This window comes from Ambystoma mexicanum, chromosome 6p (assembly GCF_040938575.1).
Source record: "Ambystoma mexicanum isolate Mex_15411 chromosome 6p, UKY_AmexF1_1, whole genome shotgun sequence".
NCBI lineage: Eukaryota > Metazoa > Chordata > Amphibia > Caudata > Ambystomatidae > Ambystoma > Ambystoma mexicanum.
The window spans coordinates 671,783,795-671,804,898 of record NC_090935.1 but is presented as its reverse complement, the minus strand read 5'-3'; the positions used below and the strand labels follow the sequence as shown (position 1 = coordinate 671,804,898).

The 21,104-nt window shown below is 44.2% G+C and overlaps 1 protein-coding gene across 2 annotated transcripts in view; it reads left to right on the top strand.

The window, feature by feature from the left end:
* The window catches only part of ACOT12 (acyl-CoA thioesterase 12), an 816,096-nt gene that overhangs the window by 387,895 nt on the left and 407,097 nt on the right, over positions 1–21,104 (top strand). For both annotated transcript variants that reach the window (XM_069627558.1, XM_069627559.1), the window contains one exon: positions 18,717–18,873. In XM_069627558.1, the coding sequence (XP_069483659.1) occupies positions 18,717–18,873 (157 nt within the window). The remainder of the gene's footprint in view (positions 1–18,716; positions 18,874–21,104) is intronic.

The following is a 21,104-nucleotide window of genomic DNA, read 5'->3' as shown; positions in this document are numbered from 1 at the left end:
TTATTTAAGTGTGCCTTAGGTTTTTCGCATTTTGAGTTGGGCGACTTTATCCATAGTGGTACACATGATATTATTACATTCGTTGACCAGTGCACTAGGGTCGAGGTTATCTGGCAGAGCATTTAATGTTGGAAGGATGAAGGGAATAATTTTATCCACTGTAATATTTTTTTTGTTTCTTGTGGGGCAGGATGGAGCCATCTGTGAGGCTGGGATGAGTGGTTTGGTAGTTAGAAGGTTAAAGGACACCAGGGAGTGGTCTGTCCACGATAGGGGCGTAATCGAGGAGACTATGGCTGAGCAATTGGAATCAGCGACCCAGTCAAGTATTCTACCCTTTACATGGGTGGGGGTGTTGACTTTTTGGGTTAGACCTAAGGTATTAAGGGTATTGGTAATAGTTAATGCATGAGCATCTGCTTGGTCATTGAAACCAAGGTTAAAGTCACCTAGTACCAACAGTTGTGAAGTAGTTTTGGTATTATTGGACAGAAGGCTATGCAAGTCCTCCTCAAAGGTTCCAAGTGGGCCCTGAGGTCTGTAGATTAGGTGAATAGATAAAGTTTGAGTGTTACTTATGGGGATTTTTGCGGTAAGGGCTTCACAAGATTGCAGAGTTGTGACAGGGGCTAATCTTAATGATAGGTTGGTTTTGGATATGATGGCAATTACACCTCCACGGGAGCCTTCTCGGTCTTGCCTGGATATGGTGTAGCCATCAGGGATGGCCAACATTAGTGATGGACCTGCCGCCTTGTGTAGCCAGGTCTCGGTTATGGCAATAAAGTCTAACTTAGCTTCTGTGATTAGGTCAGCTAGGTCGATGGCATGTGCCACTAGGGATCTTACATTAAGGAGTGCTCCCTTAAAGGAGTGTCCTTCAGGATCCGTGTTAGTAGGGTAGGTATTTAATGCGTTATTATTTGTCTTAGGTTTGGGAGTTTGGGTATTTATGTTCATTGGTAGGGAGTGAGGAGGATTGGGACCATTGCGTATCCTAGTATGTTGGGCTTTCATTGTACGCTTTATAGGGGGAGAAGATCTTCTAGGTGGTTGATACAGTTTATTGAGTCTAGCACGTAATTTAAGGTTTCTCTCGAAGGTTGGAGTAGGCTGGGAAGTATAGGCTAGTTGGCCTGGTGTGGCCTGGTACATGGGGCTAGTATGGCCAGGATGGTTGAAAACCTTGGGCGTGAAGGGTGGGAGAAGGGGCGCAAAGACTGACTTGCATGGTGGGGCTTCAGTATGGCGCTTTAGTGTATTAGGGGTATAGAGCGCGGCCATGACCATTAAGATATGAGTGTAGAGTAAGCTTGGCATAGTGCAAAGCTATCACTGATGACTAGCAATACCGCTTGGTATGTGCAGACTAAGATTGCAATAAGAGAATATTGCAGAATAGTATTACAATATTGCAGAATAATATTACAATATTGCAGAATAGTATTACAGGCAGTCTAAGTTGGTATGTGTTGGATAACTAAAGGCTACGACCAGGTAAGTTAAGTGGCTAGGTATATTGACACATATGTCAGAATCTAAACAGTCTGGGTAACATGCAGTAGTCACTAAAGGCTACGACCAGGTAAGTTAAGTGGCTAGGTATATTGACACATATGTCAGAATCTAAACAGTCTGGGTAACATGCAGTAGTCAGAGCGCAAATGTATAGGCACGAGCCGGCAAGATAAAATGCTACAGGGTACATTTACCAAATGTGGCAGAATATAAGCAGTCTAGATACTATTTGCTAGTGAGAGCACAAGTCTATATTGCATTAGCAGGCAAGTTAAGATGCCGGTATATTTACAAAGTGAGGCACGGGGCAATATGTTCTGGGTGTCATTACTAATAGCGTTAAACAGAAATTTGTGTGCAATGAACATGCACAGACAATACTATATGCTAGGAATATATTTGGACATTCGGAGTTGCCATTAGTGTTGTGAGATGTTACTGAGCATATGAGCAGATAATGTTCAATGCAGGGTATTTGCGGCATACGCCACAGTCAAAGGGTATACATTCTATGCATCTAACTTCATACAATGCACTAGATTAAGCGACGGGGGTCGTGGGAGGCCGGTTTCATAGTTGGTGAACAGTTGAAACTATGTTGATCTGTAGGCAAGTTAAATTGGGTTTGGATCGGTGGACCGATGGGCATATGATTGAGCTGATAGTCATGCGCAGTATGCGAGTCACAGAGGCACAATTGTATGGCGTAGCCAATGCGTGGCTGGATAGGTACTTTGTAGGAGATGGGAACGTACCTCAGGCAGGTCGAGACACTGCAGATGCAGACTGGGCTGGGGCTGCTGGCAACGGCAGAACCGGCACAAACAGGTAAAAACAGGAAGGAGCCTTACTTCTGTGGGCCTTGCATGAGGTTGGCCGGCTGCGCCTGCCGGCGGCCTATCGGGGTAGACGTTTGCTCGACAGCCAATCAGATGGCTGTGTTAGGGCCTGGTTAGGCTCGGGAGGCACCCATCAGCAGCGGGCGGCCATCTTTGAGCGGATTCGGTACCTCGTGTACCGTAATGGCGATGCAGCAGGACAAATGGTGATTCCCTTGCTTCTAGGCAAAGAGGAAGCCTGATCTTCCTTCGGTAGCGGTGTTGCATCAAATGATGCAATTGCATTAATTAAATAACAATTTTTGAGACAGTGCTTCGGTTCCAGCGCTTACCTCAGTAGCGACAACTGGATGCTAAGGATGCCGTGGAGGGGTTCGCTGCTCCGTTCATTATTAAATGTTCATTATTAAATGTAGCCATATTTGAGGCATTCCACATTAATCTGTTAGCCCCTCAATTTACTGTGACTTGTGTAAGGCCTGTATCAACCGATAGTGTTTGGCCCAGAGAGAACAAAGCCATAAGAATATAACAGCTGAGGTTTGTAATACCTGAACGTTTTTACACGAAGCATAAAGGCATGAATCACAGTAAATATCATCCAAGATTGCCCCCTTACTACTACTCTTCCATGTGTCATTCATGAGTTTATCCCGCAGAAAATTGCCATTCAGCTTCTGGATTCCAAGAGACCTAAAACATGAGGACCATTTCACCCCATAAAATAACTTGCCAGATTGATTCATTAATGGAGGTAAATTTAAAACGTCAAAAAAGAGGAGTTAAAATCACCCGCACAAAAAACTAAACCCAATTAAAATGTCTCCCTCTAATCCTGTACAAAGTGGGGAAGAGTGTACAAAAAGGCCTCCAGCGGCGCAAACCCCTCATGCCAATAAATATTGATGATCAAAATCTCTACAAATTTAGAATTCCAAAGAACTTCCACTTCAGTTGCAATTGCCCCAGTCTGAATATTAAATTCTGCCACCCAATGAAAATGAATACTCGAGTTAACAGCAGTCAGCAGACCACCGTAGGGTCTATCATTGCCTGTTTACCTGCATGCTGCAAATTCATTTTATAACCGTTCTGCAGGGGCGTTTTCAAATGCCATGTCTCCTGAAGCATAAGTAAATCAAACAATTATAAGTTCTTAACAATTGCTACGTTTGAAAATTAAGCTACTTGGTCTCTGGTGTTCCAAGAAGCAACTTTGAGCAAATCACTACAGCTAGAGATTGCACCTAACCGAGTCTTCCTCCGGGACACCTTGGTTTAGTGCGCCGGCCAACCAATACCAATCATTATTAGGCATGTGTGCTGCTTGCTTTTGCGGAACTATTACAAAATCCCTCTTACCATGTACCGTTGTGTCAATCAGTATACGTAACTCCGACAATGAATTTGCTGCTGAGTTTTGCAGAGAAGAAGTAGCAGAGTTAACTTCAGGCTTAAAGTACTGGAGGTAAAATCCCAATTGCCACAAGGATGGAGCCTCTGTTATCAAAACATCCAACACTATCTTAGAGCTAATGTCCAAATTCACCCTATCTGTTTTTTGATGATTCCACGAAATCCACCAGGTCAATGTCCTTGGACACAATAGCTCTTAAGTTTGGGATATCGGATAAAAGGGCCAATTCATTAGATCTTTTGAGTGTCAGATGTCTAACCTCAGAAAAAACACATTCTAACAATAATTGATGCTTTCTGTTCGTAGAAAACACAGGACAGGAGGCTTTCCTATCAAATACAGCTTGGTTCAGTTGAATATCACCAAACGTGGTGAGTCTTGATAAATGTTGAGGTAGTGATCGTGCTGGACACAGGGGTTTAGTGGCAACTGTGGCTAAATCGAGATAGTGCACAGCAGGGCAATTAAGATCGATGTAAGATGTTTTATGTAAGATCGCACCTAGCGCATCTTCAAGGACACTGTATGCCCCAAGGCTACTTCCAGATGTTTATACTACCCTGTCCCCCGGTGCTCACTCCCCCACTATGATGTCCATCTGCTCACTGATGGAATAAGTCCCTAGTGGCGGCTGCAAAGAAGGGCAATCTCTATGCAGGAATATGAAATAAACCTGTGTTGTGCCCTCCGCTCCAAGGTGCTTATCGGACATATCACGAGGAGTGACTCTCGAACAATTAGAGATCCGAAGCGCATCCTTGGCCAGGGGACTCAGAGAGGTAATTATTGCCTCCCTTGGGTTATCTTGCGTGTCCAGGACAATAGTTTCCAAACTCTGTACAGTGTTCACCTCCTCAAGACAGGGTTAAGTGCATGTCACTAGAGACCCTTTCGTGGGCCTACGGGATTACAACAGTTTCAAATTTCTCCAAAATGTCCTCGATGCCTTAAGATTTCTTTTGCAGGCTTTCATGTTTTTTGCTTTGAAAGATGGTAGCACCTTTCTCTTTTCTTGCGTACTTCTTTCCCTTGATCAGAACTGGGGAGTCACCAGCTCTAGACAACGACGATCCCACTTCGAATGTGTTGACTGGTGCTCCTTGGGGGGAAGACGGTCTAGCCTCAGGAACAGGAGACTCCCCAGTCATTAAATCCAAGGGGGCTTACCGCATGGCAGGAACGTCAACGAAAGGTATTTCAAGCTTGGGAGCCAAGGCAGTATTTGTCACTGGCAGACACTGCCCACAGAAAACCTGGAGACCCACCAGCCCTTTTTTTTAATGTGCCGATGCCAAGGACCCTCAAATGATGATCGTATATCCACCGGGTTTTCAAGGTGTTCCAATTTGTTTTTAATACACTCAACTTTTGAATTAATGTTTATTTCCGAAACCAAATTTTCATAAAGTTCCACAAATCAGGCTAACACACCATTAAGTGCTCGGATTGCAGATTGATTAATGTCATTGGTATGAGATTGGTGCAACAGTGATGTGAAGCCTGGGCCAAAACTACGCTGAAGCGAAGCAGGAGATGAGCTGTAGCTTTCATCAGAGGATGAATCTCTAATTAATGGTGGCTTAGCCCTATTTTCCCTGTGCATGTTATCCATTGCCTCCATTAGGCCCTCATCCAGGACCTGATAGGACTCAACCGCAGCAGCCAACAAGGGAGCTCCATCTGTATTAGCATCATTAACGGATGCATTAAGGTGCCACAACGCGGGAGGTGCATGCTCAGGAGATTTAGTTTTAGTAGAAAAAAGGCAGATGTATTTCCTGATGATTTCTTTTTGTGGGCGGACCCAGTAAGACAGGAGGATTAGGACTGGAGAACCCTGGTGACCGCGCTGGTAGGGCTAAGTCCCTGGTCGCCTCCATGAGCCCAGCATCAAGCTCCGGTAGCCCATTCGCCATCTTAATCCTTAATGCATACAAATAACGGAACAGTCTAGACTTGCACTCCACCAGTCTAGTCTTTCAGCAATGCAAGTCCTGCCACAACGATTACAAGGCTATGCTTAAAATCAATAAAGCCTACATGACTCACCACAGGCACGAAGGTACCCCAGAGGGTTACATAGCTGCTGTAGTAATGATGCAACAATCCCTGGGAATCGCCACACCGGGAAAACAGAAACCACCACACCAGGTGCATAACTCTCCTCAGTTCACCAACTCACCTCCAACCTCCTTAGGGTGAACAGGACACAGGGCACCCGCGTGGCTTCTCACAACGCATAATCACACCCACATCTCTGTTTCTCTGTGTTAGAACACCGAAAGGCAATAGAGGAATGCACCAGTAAATGTGTAGGGCGTCAAGCTGCACTGCCACAGTTCTGAACGCTACATGGAAGGCCTTTTGGAAGACTGTAGTGTGTGTAAACGTGAAAATAATAAGAGCCTTACATTGTATGCGAATAGTAATTAGAATTAGAAGACTATACAATTACTAGCAGAGATGACTAGTTTAAAACATTCTAAAAATCATGCAGAGCTTTTTCTTTAGGCGTAGAGATGACTACCTTGTCAGTGACTATGTGACAGCTGGGCAGAATTTTTCATGGGAGTCAGCTGTATTCGATGGGTTGCAGTGCAAGAGGGAGAATGGGTATTATAAATTGTCTATCACCCCGAACTGTCTACAGTTGAGTACTCTGCTATACTTTACATGCAGAACACACACACACACATGCCCATGCAGTCACATTTGTCAGATATGTCAAAGATACATTCAATGCATGTCCTCTTGTTTGTATCATCAGGTTATTGCAGTACAAATGTTTTATATTGGATACAAAAGTGATGCCGGTGATATTGTTACTTTACTTTACTTTACTTTAATTTCTACTGCGCTCCAAGGTACCCGAACGTTTATGGGCGCACATATAACGAGAACAGACAGAACAACGGAAGGTTCAGGGAGTCTTCCTTAGCGTTCCCGTGTAACAGAGGATTCTCTTGATTATTCTGGGTATCTAATAGAATACAAATGTTTTTAGCTTCTTTTTAACGGTGTCTGTGGACTCTGCTTCTCTTAAATTCAGGGAGATAGCATTCCATGCCATAGGGGCTGCCATGCTAAATGCTCGCTTAAGGGCTTTGCTAGTTTTGCATTGCTGCGTTTTCAGTAGGTGGGGGCTCTTGGATCTCCGAGTACTCTGGCTCTATTTCTCCACCACCCCTTCCATTAGGTAGGTTGACGTGTGCCTCACTTGCCATTTGGGGATGATCAAAATCAATCTGACTGGATTATTGCCTTCACCAGAAGTCAGTGCAAGCTGTTCCTGTCATCCGACACGTGCTCTCTCCATTTCAGACCTTTCACTATCCTAATTCCGCTGTTCTGAATTACTTGCAGACGATTAATCTCTGATTGTGTGGCCCCAATGAGTAAGCTGCAACACTAATCGAACTTAGCACCGACTATGGCTCTGGCTATTGCTTCTGCATTGTTTTGTGAGATTAATGGCCGAAGATGAGCCAATAACTTTAGATAGTAGGTGGATGATGAGATCAAGTTGCTCACTTGAGGTTTCATTGTTAAATTCTGATCTAACCATCTATAGAGAAAAATACTGCCTCGTCCTCCATGATATCACCAATCTCCAAGACTCCCACTGTTCTAGAGGAAAACCACTCACTCCCCCCACCCGAGTCTCTGAATGTCCATTTCCCCACCCAGAGGAGTCTTGTGCACCTGACCTTGGGCTAGAGGGAATTCTAATGATGTATTATAGTCCAGTTGGGAACCTGCAATCCCCTTTGGACCACCAAAAGCCTAATATTAAACTACAAGCACAATGATAACACAAAATCAGCCAGCACACTTGGCAGTCACATCCATTACACATTGCAGCGCACCTCTGCCCATTGGGTGGTTCCTCAGGTATACTCAATAGACAAATCAGTTTCTTATGAGGATATGTATAAATAGCAATTATCAGCGGAATGACACAGTAACGTTATCCTGAAATATCTTTCTGAAGCATATCGTTTGAATACCATCTCTTAATTACAAATCAAACCCTAACATATAAACGAGGATATATGGGTGAAGAGCTCATCAGGGTAAAGCATGACATACCATGTGGTAACATCACAGTTATGTGTTATCTAGGGCCTGCCAGTGTTATTTTTAAGTAGTCTCAGAATGAATGTCTTAATAGTGCATGTTAATGAGTTCCTGTTGTAATACAAATTTGCCAGATGTGTGCCCTTGCATATGTATGTCCCTTTCACTTAAGTCCAATTCCTTTCACTTAAATCCAGTTAAAAACACGTACTAACAAAGTCTAACATGTAGGCTTTTGTGTAGGTTAATAGATCGGCATTTGTGAGGCGCTGACATCATATGATTAGCTACTTGCTCCAATTCCGCCATGGCAGTGCTTGGAAAATGTCTATTCCTTGATTTCTAGCTACTTCTATCATGTAGAACCATCAACGTGTGTGATGTATTGGCCCTGCCAGTATTATTTCTAGGCAGTCTTCTGAGATTTAATAGCTCAATTCTGCATGTAACTGAGTTCCTGGTGTAATTAAAATAAGACAGACATGTGCCGTTGCACCTGTTATTTGCACTTACGTCAAAAACAAGAACTAACAAAGAAAAGGGTTTTGGCTCTTGTATAGGTATTATGTAATGCAATGTAAGTGGTCTTGAATAGCACCAGTCTGTCTCTATAGGTGGCCTCACTGTGCTTGGCTCTGTTATAAGGGGTAAGGTTCATTAGTGAGATACTGGGAAAGGCAGATGCTAAACCTGTTTGTTTGTTTGTTTATTTATTTATTTATATAGCGCGCCTGACCCGGGGGTAAATGGGCGCTTAAGGAAATGGTAACAGGATTCAGTTTATACATTTAGACTGTGCAGAATTTATACAATTTTACAATAATACAGTTATTGTACAGATTATATTATAGAAATTATAAATTTTATATAATATGTACACAGGAATAATACAGAAATAATACCATCGAACACATAGGTAGGAGTGAGTGAATGCTAGGGTATGTGTATATTATGTCCGGAGTGACATGAGGTAGTGTTAGTTTTTATTCAGTAACCAGGTAATGACGTGGTTTCTGAATGATTGAAAGGTTGAGATAGATTTGATGTCCAGTGGAAGTGTATTCCAGTGTTGGGAGGCTAGAACCGGGAAGCTGGTTCTGCCGGCTCTTTTTAGGGTGTATCTGGGCACCACCAGGCATAGTGTGTTAGTGGATCTGGTGATTCTGGTAGATGTTTTCATGGTGAATTTATTGGTGAGATATGGCGGGGCTAGGTGATTCAGGGCTATGTAGGTGAGACAAGTAGTTTTTTGGGCGATTTTTTGTTGTATGGAGAGCCATTTGCAAGGTTTTCTGGTAGTAGAAATGTGTTCTCTCCTGGGAATATTTAGTGCAGCTCGGAGTGCGTTGTTTTGGAGAACCTGCAGTTTGTTAATTATTTGTTTGTGTCTAAATATAAGCCGTTGCAGTAGCCCAGTTTGGACTGTATAAGTGCCCTGGCTAATATGAGGCAGCTGTTAGAGGACAGCAGAGGTCTGCAGGCCCTGATCAGCTTACCTGTGTAGGCAGTGGCTGAGGCAGTCATGTTGGTTTGTTTAGAGAGGTTGGTATTGGCATCTAGGTAGAAACCAAGGGTTTTTACGCTTTTGGCAATGGGTATAGTATTTCCATCGATAATGATGCTGTTGTAGTTGGGGATGAGTTTCAGGAGGTTGTTGGGAGAGCCGACAAGGAGCAGTTCAGTCTTATCATCATTCAGGCAGAGGCCATGTGTGGCCATCCATGCCTGAATGATGGTGAAGACTTTGTTAATCCGGCCGACGTCAGAGCTGTAGTTACCTGATAGGGTTAGGAGTATCTGGGTGTCATCTGCATAGTTAGTGTAGGTGACACCCAGTGGTCCAGCTTGTCGAATAGTGGCTTGGTAAATATGTTATACAAAGTAGGCGAAACACAGGAGCCTTGTGGGACACCACATGTGATGGGGATCGGGTCAGCCGCCGCTATGGGTGAGAAGACACGCATGGTTCTCTTTGCGAGGAAGGATTGGATCCACATGACAGCAGAGTGGGAAAAGTGTGCTGCTGATGACAGGTGGTTGCATAAGATTTTATAGTCAACCAAGTCAAAGGCTGCTGAGAGGTCTAAGAGAAGAAGGATGGCAGCACTACCCTTATCTTTGAGTTCATCGATCTGACTTTTGAGGTGAACAAGGGCTGTTTCTGTTCCATGTTGAGGTCTAAAACCAGATTGACGGATTCCTAATAGTTGGTTTGTCTCTAGATAGTTTTGAATTTGTAAGTAAGCAACTCTATCTAGGATTTTCAGTAGGAACGGGACAGTGGTGATAGGTCTATAATTGGTAGGTATAGACGGGTCTAGTGTTTTTTTTTTTTAAAGTGAGAGAACCCATGATTGTTTCAAATTGCTTGGGACTGAGTTGCTGGTAAATTACAAGTTTATTAGTTTGGTAATGAAGGGGGATAGATCCCTAGCTGCGTCTTTTATAATCTGAGCAGGGCAGCTGTCCCCTTTACAGTTAGATGGTTTCAAGGAGGCTATAATTTTTTGTACTTCAGGTATAGTTACCTTATTGAATGTAAAGCCTGAATTGATATCAATAGGCGGTGGGGTGGTTGGACTGGTAGTTATGCCATTAGTAAGTTGTTGTCGTTTGTTTTCTATTTTAGTTTGGCGCCCAGTGATTTTGTTGGCGAGGGCATTCTGGATGCTCGTGCACCAGGGTTTGTCCTTCGTACAGGTATGTGTGGGAGGATTAGGGTTTTCTAGTTCCTTTAGAATGTTGAATAGTTCTCTAGTGCTAGAACCTGCCTGGTTGATCCTGGAGTTGAAAGTTTCTATTTTGGTGCGTATTATCTAATTTTTGTATAGAGCGGTGATATTAGTGAGGTTAGTTCTGTTTTCTGAGGAGGGAACCATTTTCCACAGTGTTTCAAGTTTACTTTTTTTTTGTCTAAGTAGTTTGAGTTCAGGGGTGTACCAAGAGTTCATATGTGCTCTGGGTTTCCCTTTACGCATTTTCAATGGGGCTATGGTGTGGATAGCTTTAGACATTGGGCCTCATTGCGACCCTGGCGGTATGGGGTTAACGGCGCCGTAAAAGGTGCCGGCGCCGTTTACCCCGTACCGCCTCATTACGAGGTCCCCTCCCGGGACCCAGGAAGTAACACCTGGTCAAACCAGGCGTGCTTACCGGGTCCCGCGAGGGGAAGAGGGAGCAAACAACGGGCCAACTCGTAATGGCCCGTTGTTTGCTCCCTCTCCCATTCCCATTCAGCCCTATCGGGGCTGAAATGGGAATGGGGAAGGACCGGGTCCGGGTCCTTGGATGGAGGAATTACCGGGCCTTCCGAACTCGGAATGGCCCGGTAATTCCTCATTCTGTGGACCCAGACCCGGCGCGATTTCGGCGGTAGCCATGCCAATAGCGGCATGGCTACCGCCGAGGTCGTAATGAGGCCCATTGACTCGTCGTAGGTGTTGACCAACAGGTTCAGGTCAGCTGTGACCGGTAGTGCGTTAAGAGTGGGGACTACCAGGGGTATTAAAGATTCAGCTGTAATGTTGCGCTTGTTCCTGGTTGGGCAAGCAGGTGCATTAGGTGGCTTTTTGGGCTCTAGTTTATTGATATTGATGTCTAGCGAAAGAAGATGGTGATCAGTCCATACAAGTGGTAGGGAGTCCTTGAGGGTAATATTACAATTAAGAGCAGCTACCCAGTCAAGAGTCCTTCCTTTCGAGTGAGTGGGTTGAGAACTGAATTGTAGGAAGCCATGCTCAGCTAGTGCATTGGCCAAGGAAGTAGCTGGGGGGGTCATTGGGGTCATTGTAACCGAGGTTGAAATCCCTGAGGATGATAATTTGTGCTGAGGGTTTAGAGCTCTCGTCTACTAGTGATGTGATATCTTCTTCAAACAATCCAGGAGGACCTGGGAGCCTGTATATTAGGTGCATCGTGATTGTACTTTTGGGGGATGTTTGAAATTTGACTGTGAGATGTTCACATGATTTTAGCAGAGAAGATGAGGCTAGTCTAATGTTTAGAGAGGATTTAAAGATGATGGCTACACCGCCTCCTCGAGCGTTGGGTCTATCGGCTCTGAGGATGGAGTAGTTATCAGGAATAGCTAGGGTTAGAGAGGGGCCCGCTGCGTCATGCAGCCAGGTTTCTGTCACGGCAAGGAAGTCAAGGTTGTTGGTCAGGAGGATGTCGGCGGTCTCTGTGGAGTGGGCGACTAGGGACCTGACATTTAGTAGTTCTCCATTTAAAGGGAGGAGTTTAGAGTCGTTAGAGACTTTACTCTGATTGTTGGTCTTGGTGTGGGGTTTGACTAGTTGGTTGCTGTGATGTTGATGGGTGCAAGTCGGAAGTACCCTGTTCCTGCGTGTCAACCTGCTTTCTGTGGGTTTGGCAGAGAAAGTTGCCAGTGTATTATTCATAGGGATGAGCCCAAGATCTGATAAAGAAGAGCACCAAGGGTCTGGGTAGCCGCTGATGTGGGAGCGTGCGATGGGGATTTAGAGGATAGCTTAGTCATGGCTTGGTTAGTGTTGATGTGTGCATAGTTAGGCCTGTGATGGCCATCTGTGGGGGTTTGTGTGGATAGTGTAAGGTGGTAGGATGGGAGATGATTAGTCAAGGCAATGAGGGAGTAGGACTTACAAGGCAAAACAACCCGCAACCTTGCACTCCCTTCACTGGCCTCTTGTGCAGTGGCCCCATTTCATTAGGTTACACTGCCCCTGTCAATCTCTCTCTGTGTCTCTCTCTCCTTTTCTTGCACTCTCTTCGATACATTGTATCCCAGGTGCAACAAAATAGGCATCTGCGAGCAGGCAGATATGGGGCAAGGCAGCCTGACACTTCAGTTAATAAGCATAAACTACAGCTCAGGGTTATGGGAAGCAAGAATCTTTGGTTCAGAGAAAGGGCTACTTGAAACTTGGGGCCACAGTGACCCATTTTGCATTGCTTAGCATGCTGGTTTTAGATCCGAGTGATTATATCATATGCTGTCGGGACTTTCTTTTTTTTAAAGTTGTTTTTGTGTAGGTTAATAGATTGGCATTTGTGAGGCGCTGACATCATATGATTAGCTACTTGCTCCAATTCCGCCATGGCAGTGCTTGGAAAATGTCTATTCCTTGATTTCTAGCTACTTCTATCATGTAGAACCATCAACGTGTGTGATGTATTGGCCCTGCCAGTATTATTTCTAGGCAGTCTTCTGAGATTTAATAGCTCAATTCTGCATGTAACTGAGTTCCTGGTGTAATTAAAATAAGACAGACATGTGCCGTTGCACCTGTTATTTGCACTTACGTCAAAAACAAGAACTAACAAAGAAAAGGGTTTTGGCTCTTGTATAGGTATTATGTAATGCAATGTAAGTGGTCTTGAATAGCACCAGTCTGTCTCTATAGGTGGCCTCACTGTGCTTGGCTCTGTTATAAGGGGTAAGGTTCATTAGTGAGATACTGGGAAAGGCAGATGCTAAACCTGTTTGTTTGTTTGTTTATTTATTTATTTATATAGCGCGCCTGACCCGGGGGTAAATGGGCGCTTAAGGAAATGGTAACAGGATTCAGTTTATACATTTAGACTGTGCAGAATTTATACAATTTTACAATAATACAGTTATTGTACAGATTATATTATAGAAATTATAAATTTTATATAATATGTACACAGGAATAATACAGAAATAATACCATCGAACACATAGGTAGGAGTGAGTGAATGCTAGGGTATGTGTATATTATGTCCGGAGTGACATGAGGTAGTGTTAGTTTTTATTCAGTAACCAGGTAATGACGTGGTTTCTGAATGATTGAAAGGTTGAGATAGATTTGATGTCCAGTGGAAGTGTATTCCAGTGTTGGGAGGCTAGAACCGGGAAGCTGGTTCTGCCGGCTCTTTTTAGGGTGTATCTGGGCACCACCAGGCATAGTGTGTTAGTGGATCTGGTGATTCTGGTAGATGTTTTCATGGTGAATTTATTGGTGAGATATGGCGGGGCTAGGTGATTCAGGGCTATGTAGGTGAGACAAGTAGTTTTTTGGGCGATTTTTTGTTGTATGGAGAGCCATTTGCAAGGTTTTCTGGTAGTAGAAATGTGTTCTCTCCTGGGAATATTTAGTGCAGCTCGGAGTGCGTTGTTTTGGAGAACCTGCAGTTTGTTAATTATTTGTTTGTGTCTAAATATAAGCCGTTGCAGTAGCCCAGTTTGGACTGTATAAGTGCCCTGGCTAATATGAGGCAGCTGTTAGAGGACAGCAGAGGTCTGCAGGCCCTGATCAGCTTACCTGTGTAGGCAGTGGCTGAGGCAGTCATGTTGGTTTGTTTAGAGAGGTTGGTATTGGCATCTAGGTAGAAACCAAGGGTTTTTACGCTTTTGGCAATGGGTATAGTATTTCCATCGATAATGATGCTGTTGTAGTTGGGGATGAGTTTCAGGAGGTTGTTGGGAGAGCCGACAAGGAGCAGTTCAGTCTTATCATCATTCAGGCAGAGGCCATGTGTGGCCATCCATGCCTGAATGATGGTGAAGACTTTGTTAATCCGGCCGACGTCAGAGCTGTAGTTACCTGATAGGGTTAGGAGTATCTGGGTGTCATCTGCATAGTTAGTGTAGGTGACACCCAGTGGTCCAGCTTGTCGAATAGTGGCTTGGTAAATATGTTATACAAAGTAGGCGAAACACAGGAGCCTTGTGGGACACCACATGTGATGGGGATCGGGTCAGCCGCCGCTATGGGTGAGAAGACACGCATGGTTCTCTTTGCGAGGAAGGATTGGATCCACATGACAGCAGAGTGGGAAAAGTGTGCTGCTGATGACAGGTGGTTGCATAAGATTTTATAGTCAACCAAGTCAAAGGCTGCTGAGAGGTCTAAGAGAAGAAGGATGGCAGCACTACCCTTATCTTTGAGTTCATCGATCTGACTTTTGAGGTGAACAAGGGCTGTTTCTGTTCCATGTTGAGGTCTAAAACCAGATTGACGGATTCCTAATAGTTGGTTTGTCTCTAGATAGTTTTGAATTTGTAAGTAAGCAACTCTATCTAGGATTTTCAGTAGGAACGGGACAGTGGTGATAGGTCTATAATTGGTAGGTATAGACGGGTCTAGTGTTTTTTTTTTTTAAAGTGAGAGAACCCATGATTGTTTCAAATTGCTTGGGACTGAGTTGCTGGTAAATTACAAGTTTATTAGTTTGGTAATGAAGGGGGATAGATCCCTAGCTGCGTCTTTTATAATCTGAGCAGGGCAGCTGTCCCCTTTACAGTTAGATGGTTTCAAGGAGGCTATAATTTTTTGTACTTCAGGTATAGTTACCTTATTGAATGTAAAGCCTGAATTGATATCAATAGGCGGTGGGGTGGTTGGACTGGTAGTTATGCCATTAGTAAGTTGTTGTCGTTTGTTTTCTATTTTAGTTTGGCGCCCAGTGATTTTGTTGGCGAGGGCATTCTGGATGCTCGTGCACCAGGGTTTGTCCTTCGTACAGGTATGTGTGGGAGGATTAGGGTTTTCTAGTTCCTTTAGAATGTTGAATAGTTCTCTAGTGCTAGAACCTGCCTGGTTGATCCTGGAGTTGAAAGTTTCTATTTTGGTGCGTATTATCTAATTTTTGTATAGAGCGGTGATATTAGTGAGGTTAGTTCTGTTTTCTGAGGAGGGAACCATTTTCCACAGTGTTTCAAGTTTACTTTTTTTTTGTCTAAGTAGTTTGAGTTCAGGGGTGTACCAAGAGTTCATATGTGCTCTGGGTTTCCCTTTACGCATTTTCAATGGGGCTATGGTGTGGATAGCTTTAGACATTGGGCCTCATTGCGACCCTGGCGGTATGGGGTTAACGGCGCCGTAAAAGGTGCCGGCGCCGTTTACCCCGTACCGCCTCATTACGAGGTCCCCTCCCGGGACCCAGGAAGTAACACCTGGTCAAACCAGGCGTGCTTACCGGGTCCCGCGAGGGGAAGAGGGAGCAAACAACGGGCCAACTCGTAATGGCCCGTTGTTTGCTCCCTCTCCCATTCCCATTCAGCCCTATCGGGGCTGAAATGGGAATGGGGAAGGACCGGGTCCGGGTCCTTGGATGGAGGAATTACCGGGCCTTCCGAACTCGGAATGGCCCGGTAATTCCTCATTCTGTGGACCCAGACCCAGCGCGATTTCGGCGGTAGCCATGCCAATAGCGGCATGGCTACCGCCGAGGTCGTAATGAGGCCCATTGACTCGTCGTAGGTGTTGACCAACAGGTTCAGGTCAGCTGTGACCGGTAGTGCGTTAAGAGTGGGGACTACCAGGGGTATTAAAGATTCAGCTGTAATGTTGCGCTTGTTCCTGGTTGGGCAAGCAGGTGCATTAGGTGGCTTTTTGGGCTCTAGTTTATTGATATTGATGTCTAGCGAAAGAAGATGGTGATCAGTCCATACAAGTGGTAGGGAGTCCTTGAGGGTAATATTACAATTAAGAGCAGCTACCCAGTCAAGAGTCCTTCCTTTCGAGTGAGTGGGTTGAGAACTGAATTGTAGGAAGCCATGCTCAGCTAGTGCATTGGCCAAGGAAGTAGCTGGGGGGGTCATTGGGGTCATTGTAACCGAGGTTGAAATCCCTGAGGATGATAATTTGTGCTGAGGGTTTAGAGCTCTCGTCTACTAGTGATGTGATATCTTCTTCAAACAATCCAGGAGGACCTGGGAGCCTGTATATTAGGTGCATCGTGATTGTACTTTTGGGGGATGTTTGAAATTTGACTGTGAGATGTTCACATGATTTTAGCAGAGAAGATGAGGCTAGTCTAATGTTTAGAGAGGATTTAAAGATGATGGCTACACCGCCTCCTCGAGCGTTGGGTCTATCGGCTCTGAGGATGGAGTAGTTATCAGGAATAGCTAGGGTTAGAGAGGGGCCCGCTGCGTCATGCAGCCAGGTTTCTGTCACGGCAAGGAAGTCAAGGTTGTTGGTCAGGATGATGTCGGCGGTCTCTGTGGAGTGGGCGACTAGGGACCTGACATTTAGTAGTTCTCCATTTAAAGGGAGGAGTTTAGAGTCGTTAGAGACTTTACTCTGATTGTTGGTCTTGGTGTGGGGTTTGACTAGTTGGTTGCTGTGATGTTGATGGGTGCAAGTCGGAAGTACCCTGTTCCTGCGTGTCAACCTGCTTTCTGTGGGTTTGGCAGAGAAAGTTGCCAGTGTATTATTCATAGGGATGAGCCCAAGATCTGATAAAGAAGAGCACCAAGGGTCTGGGTAGCCGCTGATGTGGGAGCGTGCGATGGGGATTTAGAGGATAGCTTAGTCATGGCTTGGTTAGTGTTGATGTGTGCATAGTTAGGCCTGTGATGGCCATCTGTGGGGGTTTGTGTGGATAGTGTAAGGTGGTAGGATGGGAGATGATTAGTCAAGGCAATGAGGGAGTAGGACTTACAAGGCAAAACAACCCGCAACCTTGCACTCCCTTCACTGGCCTCTTGTGCAGTGGCCCCATTTCATTAGGTTACACTGCCCCTGTCAATCTCTCTCTGTGTCTCTCTCTCCTTTTCTTGCACTCTCTTCGATACATTGTATCCCAGGTGCAACAAAATAGGCATCTGCGAGCAGGCAGATATGGGGCAAGGCAGCCTGACACTTCAGTTAATAAGCATAAACTACAGCTCAGGGTTATGGGAAGCAAGAATCTTTGGTTCAGAGAAAGGGCTACTTGAAACTTGGGGCCACAGTGACCCATTTTGCATTGCTTAGCATGCTGGTTTTAGATCCGAGTGATTATATCATATGCTGTCGGGACTTTCTTTTTTTTAAAGTTGTTTTTATTGGCATTTTCAAATGTAACAAATAGACATTCCACCCTTGTCCCTCCATATGTCACCCCTTCCCTCCATTCCCCCCTCCCTCCCCAGACCTGCTTCTAGAAACGAAGTGTCACGTTCCCCCTTGGCCAGCAAACTGCTGATCGTCTTTACAGTATGTCCAGTATTTTCACTTTCTTGAGGGGATAAGCAAATAGACTTATAATTGTATCTCCTCAAGCTGTGGAGTTTTCTCTAACTGTCCTAATGTTGCCAATACATGTAGTTCTGGTGTGTGGTCTAGACCTTCAGGGCTGTAACAACAACCCACAAGTAAAATGATTTCCTATCAAACTAGTTTAAACACTATACAAATTGTAAACAATGCTCAGTGACATTAGTAGGGTTCCTTGATTATGTACAAGAGTTGTAACACTAAACAGTCATTGACAAATTATACTATTCAAAAGAGTACCACTAACAGAGTATAACTATATGTGAAATAGTGGAAAAATATGGACTAATACCATTGATAATTTTGACAACCTTTAAAATGCAAATGCACAGAATGATTGATGAACTCTAAATTAATTATGTGCACAGGAAAATGTAACACTGATATAGTATCAATGCTCCCACAAGTGTCTCTGTTCTTACTGGAATTGAAGGATCACCATGTTCAAATGCATATTATTGCGTTTTTATTCATAATCTTTAATCTCTAGTAAGAAATGGGAATACTAATGCCGATGACTAATAATGTATATGAGCATTTCAGAATGTTGAAGCGGTTTATGTGTTCTTGTTTTCAGAATTATTGCTGCCTTGGGAAAGGACCATAGCCAGAAACACATATTGGAAATAACTGAAAACACTGACAAGAAACAGATTAAACCTACAATCATGAAATAAACTATAGTGAATTTAACAGTGGATGTTTAACTAATCTGCACAAAGATTAGTAAAGTCAGAACAAATGCAAATATTGACAAAAACTAGAGCGGTTTGTCCCAGGGGAACTATTTTATGAAAGGCACTATTTTAGGTTGCTTATAAAGTATGTCTTAAAAGGCCCGTCTTGAGCATAGATCATACGCTTATTCTATTTCAGAAACTGCAAACAGTAAAGAGAAAGTAGTTATTGCAACAGATTGCACCCATGTAGAGAGCATCGAACTGGTCCTTCCGCCTCACGGGAACCATCAAGGACACACATTTGGTGGCCAGATCATGGCGTGGATGGAGATGGCAGCCACTATTTCCGCAAGGTACTTTAAGGTTTATTAATCTGCAGGCGATTGAAAAGTAGGCGTAATGTTATAGAAGATAATCAAATGCTAAAGGAAGCTCTGGGTGCACCAAGCTCTAATTTAGAAGGTGGAAATTCTTCAGATGTTAGTTCTATGAAGAGATGCAACCTTTCCTGTTCACGTACTATATATGTCAAGCATGCAGGGTGTTATGCAGTATTGTCGAACGCCATGTCATACCTGCCCCATTAGATCATTTGAGTGGGAGGCGGTCTTTGACACCGTCAATCGTACCAATCTCCTCACTCCCCTCTCCTCTCTTAGTTTTTCTGGCTCTGTTCATAGTTGGTTTTGTTCCTATCTCTCTGACCATTCCTATTCAGTCTCATTGGCTGGCAATCTTACTTCTCCTCCCCCTTTACATTATGGAGCAACCCCCCAAGGGTTCTGTTCTTGGGCCTTGACTTTTTTCTCATTGCACTGCCCTCCTGTCCTCTTTAAACCATCAGTTTAACCTTTCCTCTTATTTCCTCGCAGATGATTCACAGATTCTCTTCTTCTGCCCCTTGTTCTCCAAATACGCTGCATTCTACAATCTCCCCTTGTCTACTAACTATCCAATCTTGGAGCCCCCTCACTTTTTTCACTTAAACCCCGCACAAACTGAAATACTGTTCTTCGTTCCTCTATCCTCTCTCCCTCCCACCACCTTGCCTTCTGGTACTCTCTTTGCCGTCACACCTGTCCTTTTCCCCCCTCTGCTCATAATCTCAGCATCATTTGTGGCTTTCTTATCTCTTTCTCATCGCATATCGCTAATGCTTGAATCTGCCACCTTCACCTTTACAATCTCTGTCATGCTTGTCCTTTTTGTTCATTTCACAACACTAAGCTTCTTATTTCCTTAGTCATCTTCTGCCATCTTGACTATTGTTCTGCCTTTCTTGTTGGTCTCCGTGCTTCGTATCTCACCTCACTTTACTCTGCCTGCAACTCTGCTTTTCTCCTCCTTTTCCTTCTACCTTGTCGTTCTTCTATTTCCTCCTCCCTTCGTTCTGCATCTCTGTTACTATTTGATTACTGTCTCCTCTTCCACTTTCCTTTTACAGTCTGTAAATGTACCCATGGCCAGGCACAGTTTATCTGTCCTCTCTTGTCTCATTCAATGCTCCCTCGCATTTTCTTCACTCTAAGCCCCCATGTGAAGCATCCTGCTTCCGGCTCCTTTGCTCTTCTGGACCCTAAACACTGTGATGCTCTACCTCTTACTACCCACTTTTCTGCTTCCTTCCATATCTTTCTTCCTACCCTCTTAAAAACAGCTTCTGTGGCTACTTCCTGACCCATAATCCCTTGACTCAGTGATTACTTGGCTGCCATTTCTCTTGTTGTTTATTTGTACCGTTGTAATTTTATTTCTTAATCACTTCAGTGAAAGTGCTATGAAAATATCAAATACCACGATAGAAGCATTGTGGGTGGGGCTATCCCATGGCTAGATTTGAGACAAATGGGCATTGTTTAAAGTGAACCGACTGTACAGAGAAAGTGAACCTGCATGGAGGAGAGATGGGTAATAACCAAAGATTATGGAGAGAAAGAGTAATGAAGTTGAACATTTTATAATGTGGGGGAGAGGAGTAGGGTGAAAGGTCTGAGAAAAGTCTCAAATAGTAGTCAAGATAACTGCACCAGTGGAGTTGTAGGGGTGAAGCGGACAATCTTCCTGATGTTTAACAGGTTCATCCTGGCATAGATGTCAGTAGCAGAAAGCAAACCCTCGTGCTGTTGATCACCGTTGATAAGGACCCCAAGATTGTGAACCGCGATGTAAGGACATCAGGAGAAAATGTGTTGGTGCAGGTAGGATGGAACATGCATTTTGGGCTGGGAAGTACATCACTTCAGTCTAAGCGCAGCTGAACATAAGCCATAAAATGTCATCCAGAGATAATGGCTAAGAGACAGTTGGAGATTTAGAGGAGAGATCGAGGAATAAAGCAGGAAAAGTAAAGAACATGTCAGTATCATCAGAAAACAGCTGATCGGAGAATACAAAAGAAGAGATTAGCTTGCTAAGAAGAGTAGTGGGGCAAGGATGGAGACTTGACTGAGAGAGGGGTGGGGCCAGAGTTATCTGAGTCCCAGGAGGTAGAGAAGGAAACATCAGTGATGTTTGATGCAATTCAGGCGCGGGTTGTGCCATTGATTCCAAGGTTAGAGAGTATCGAAAAGAGAGGGGTGGAGAG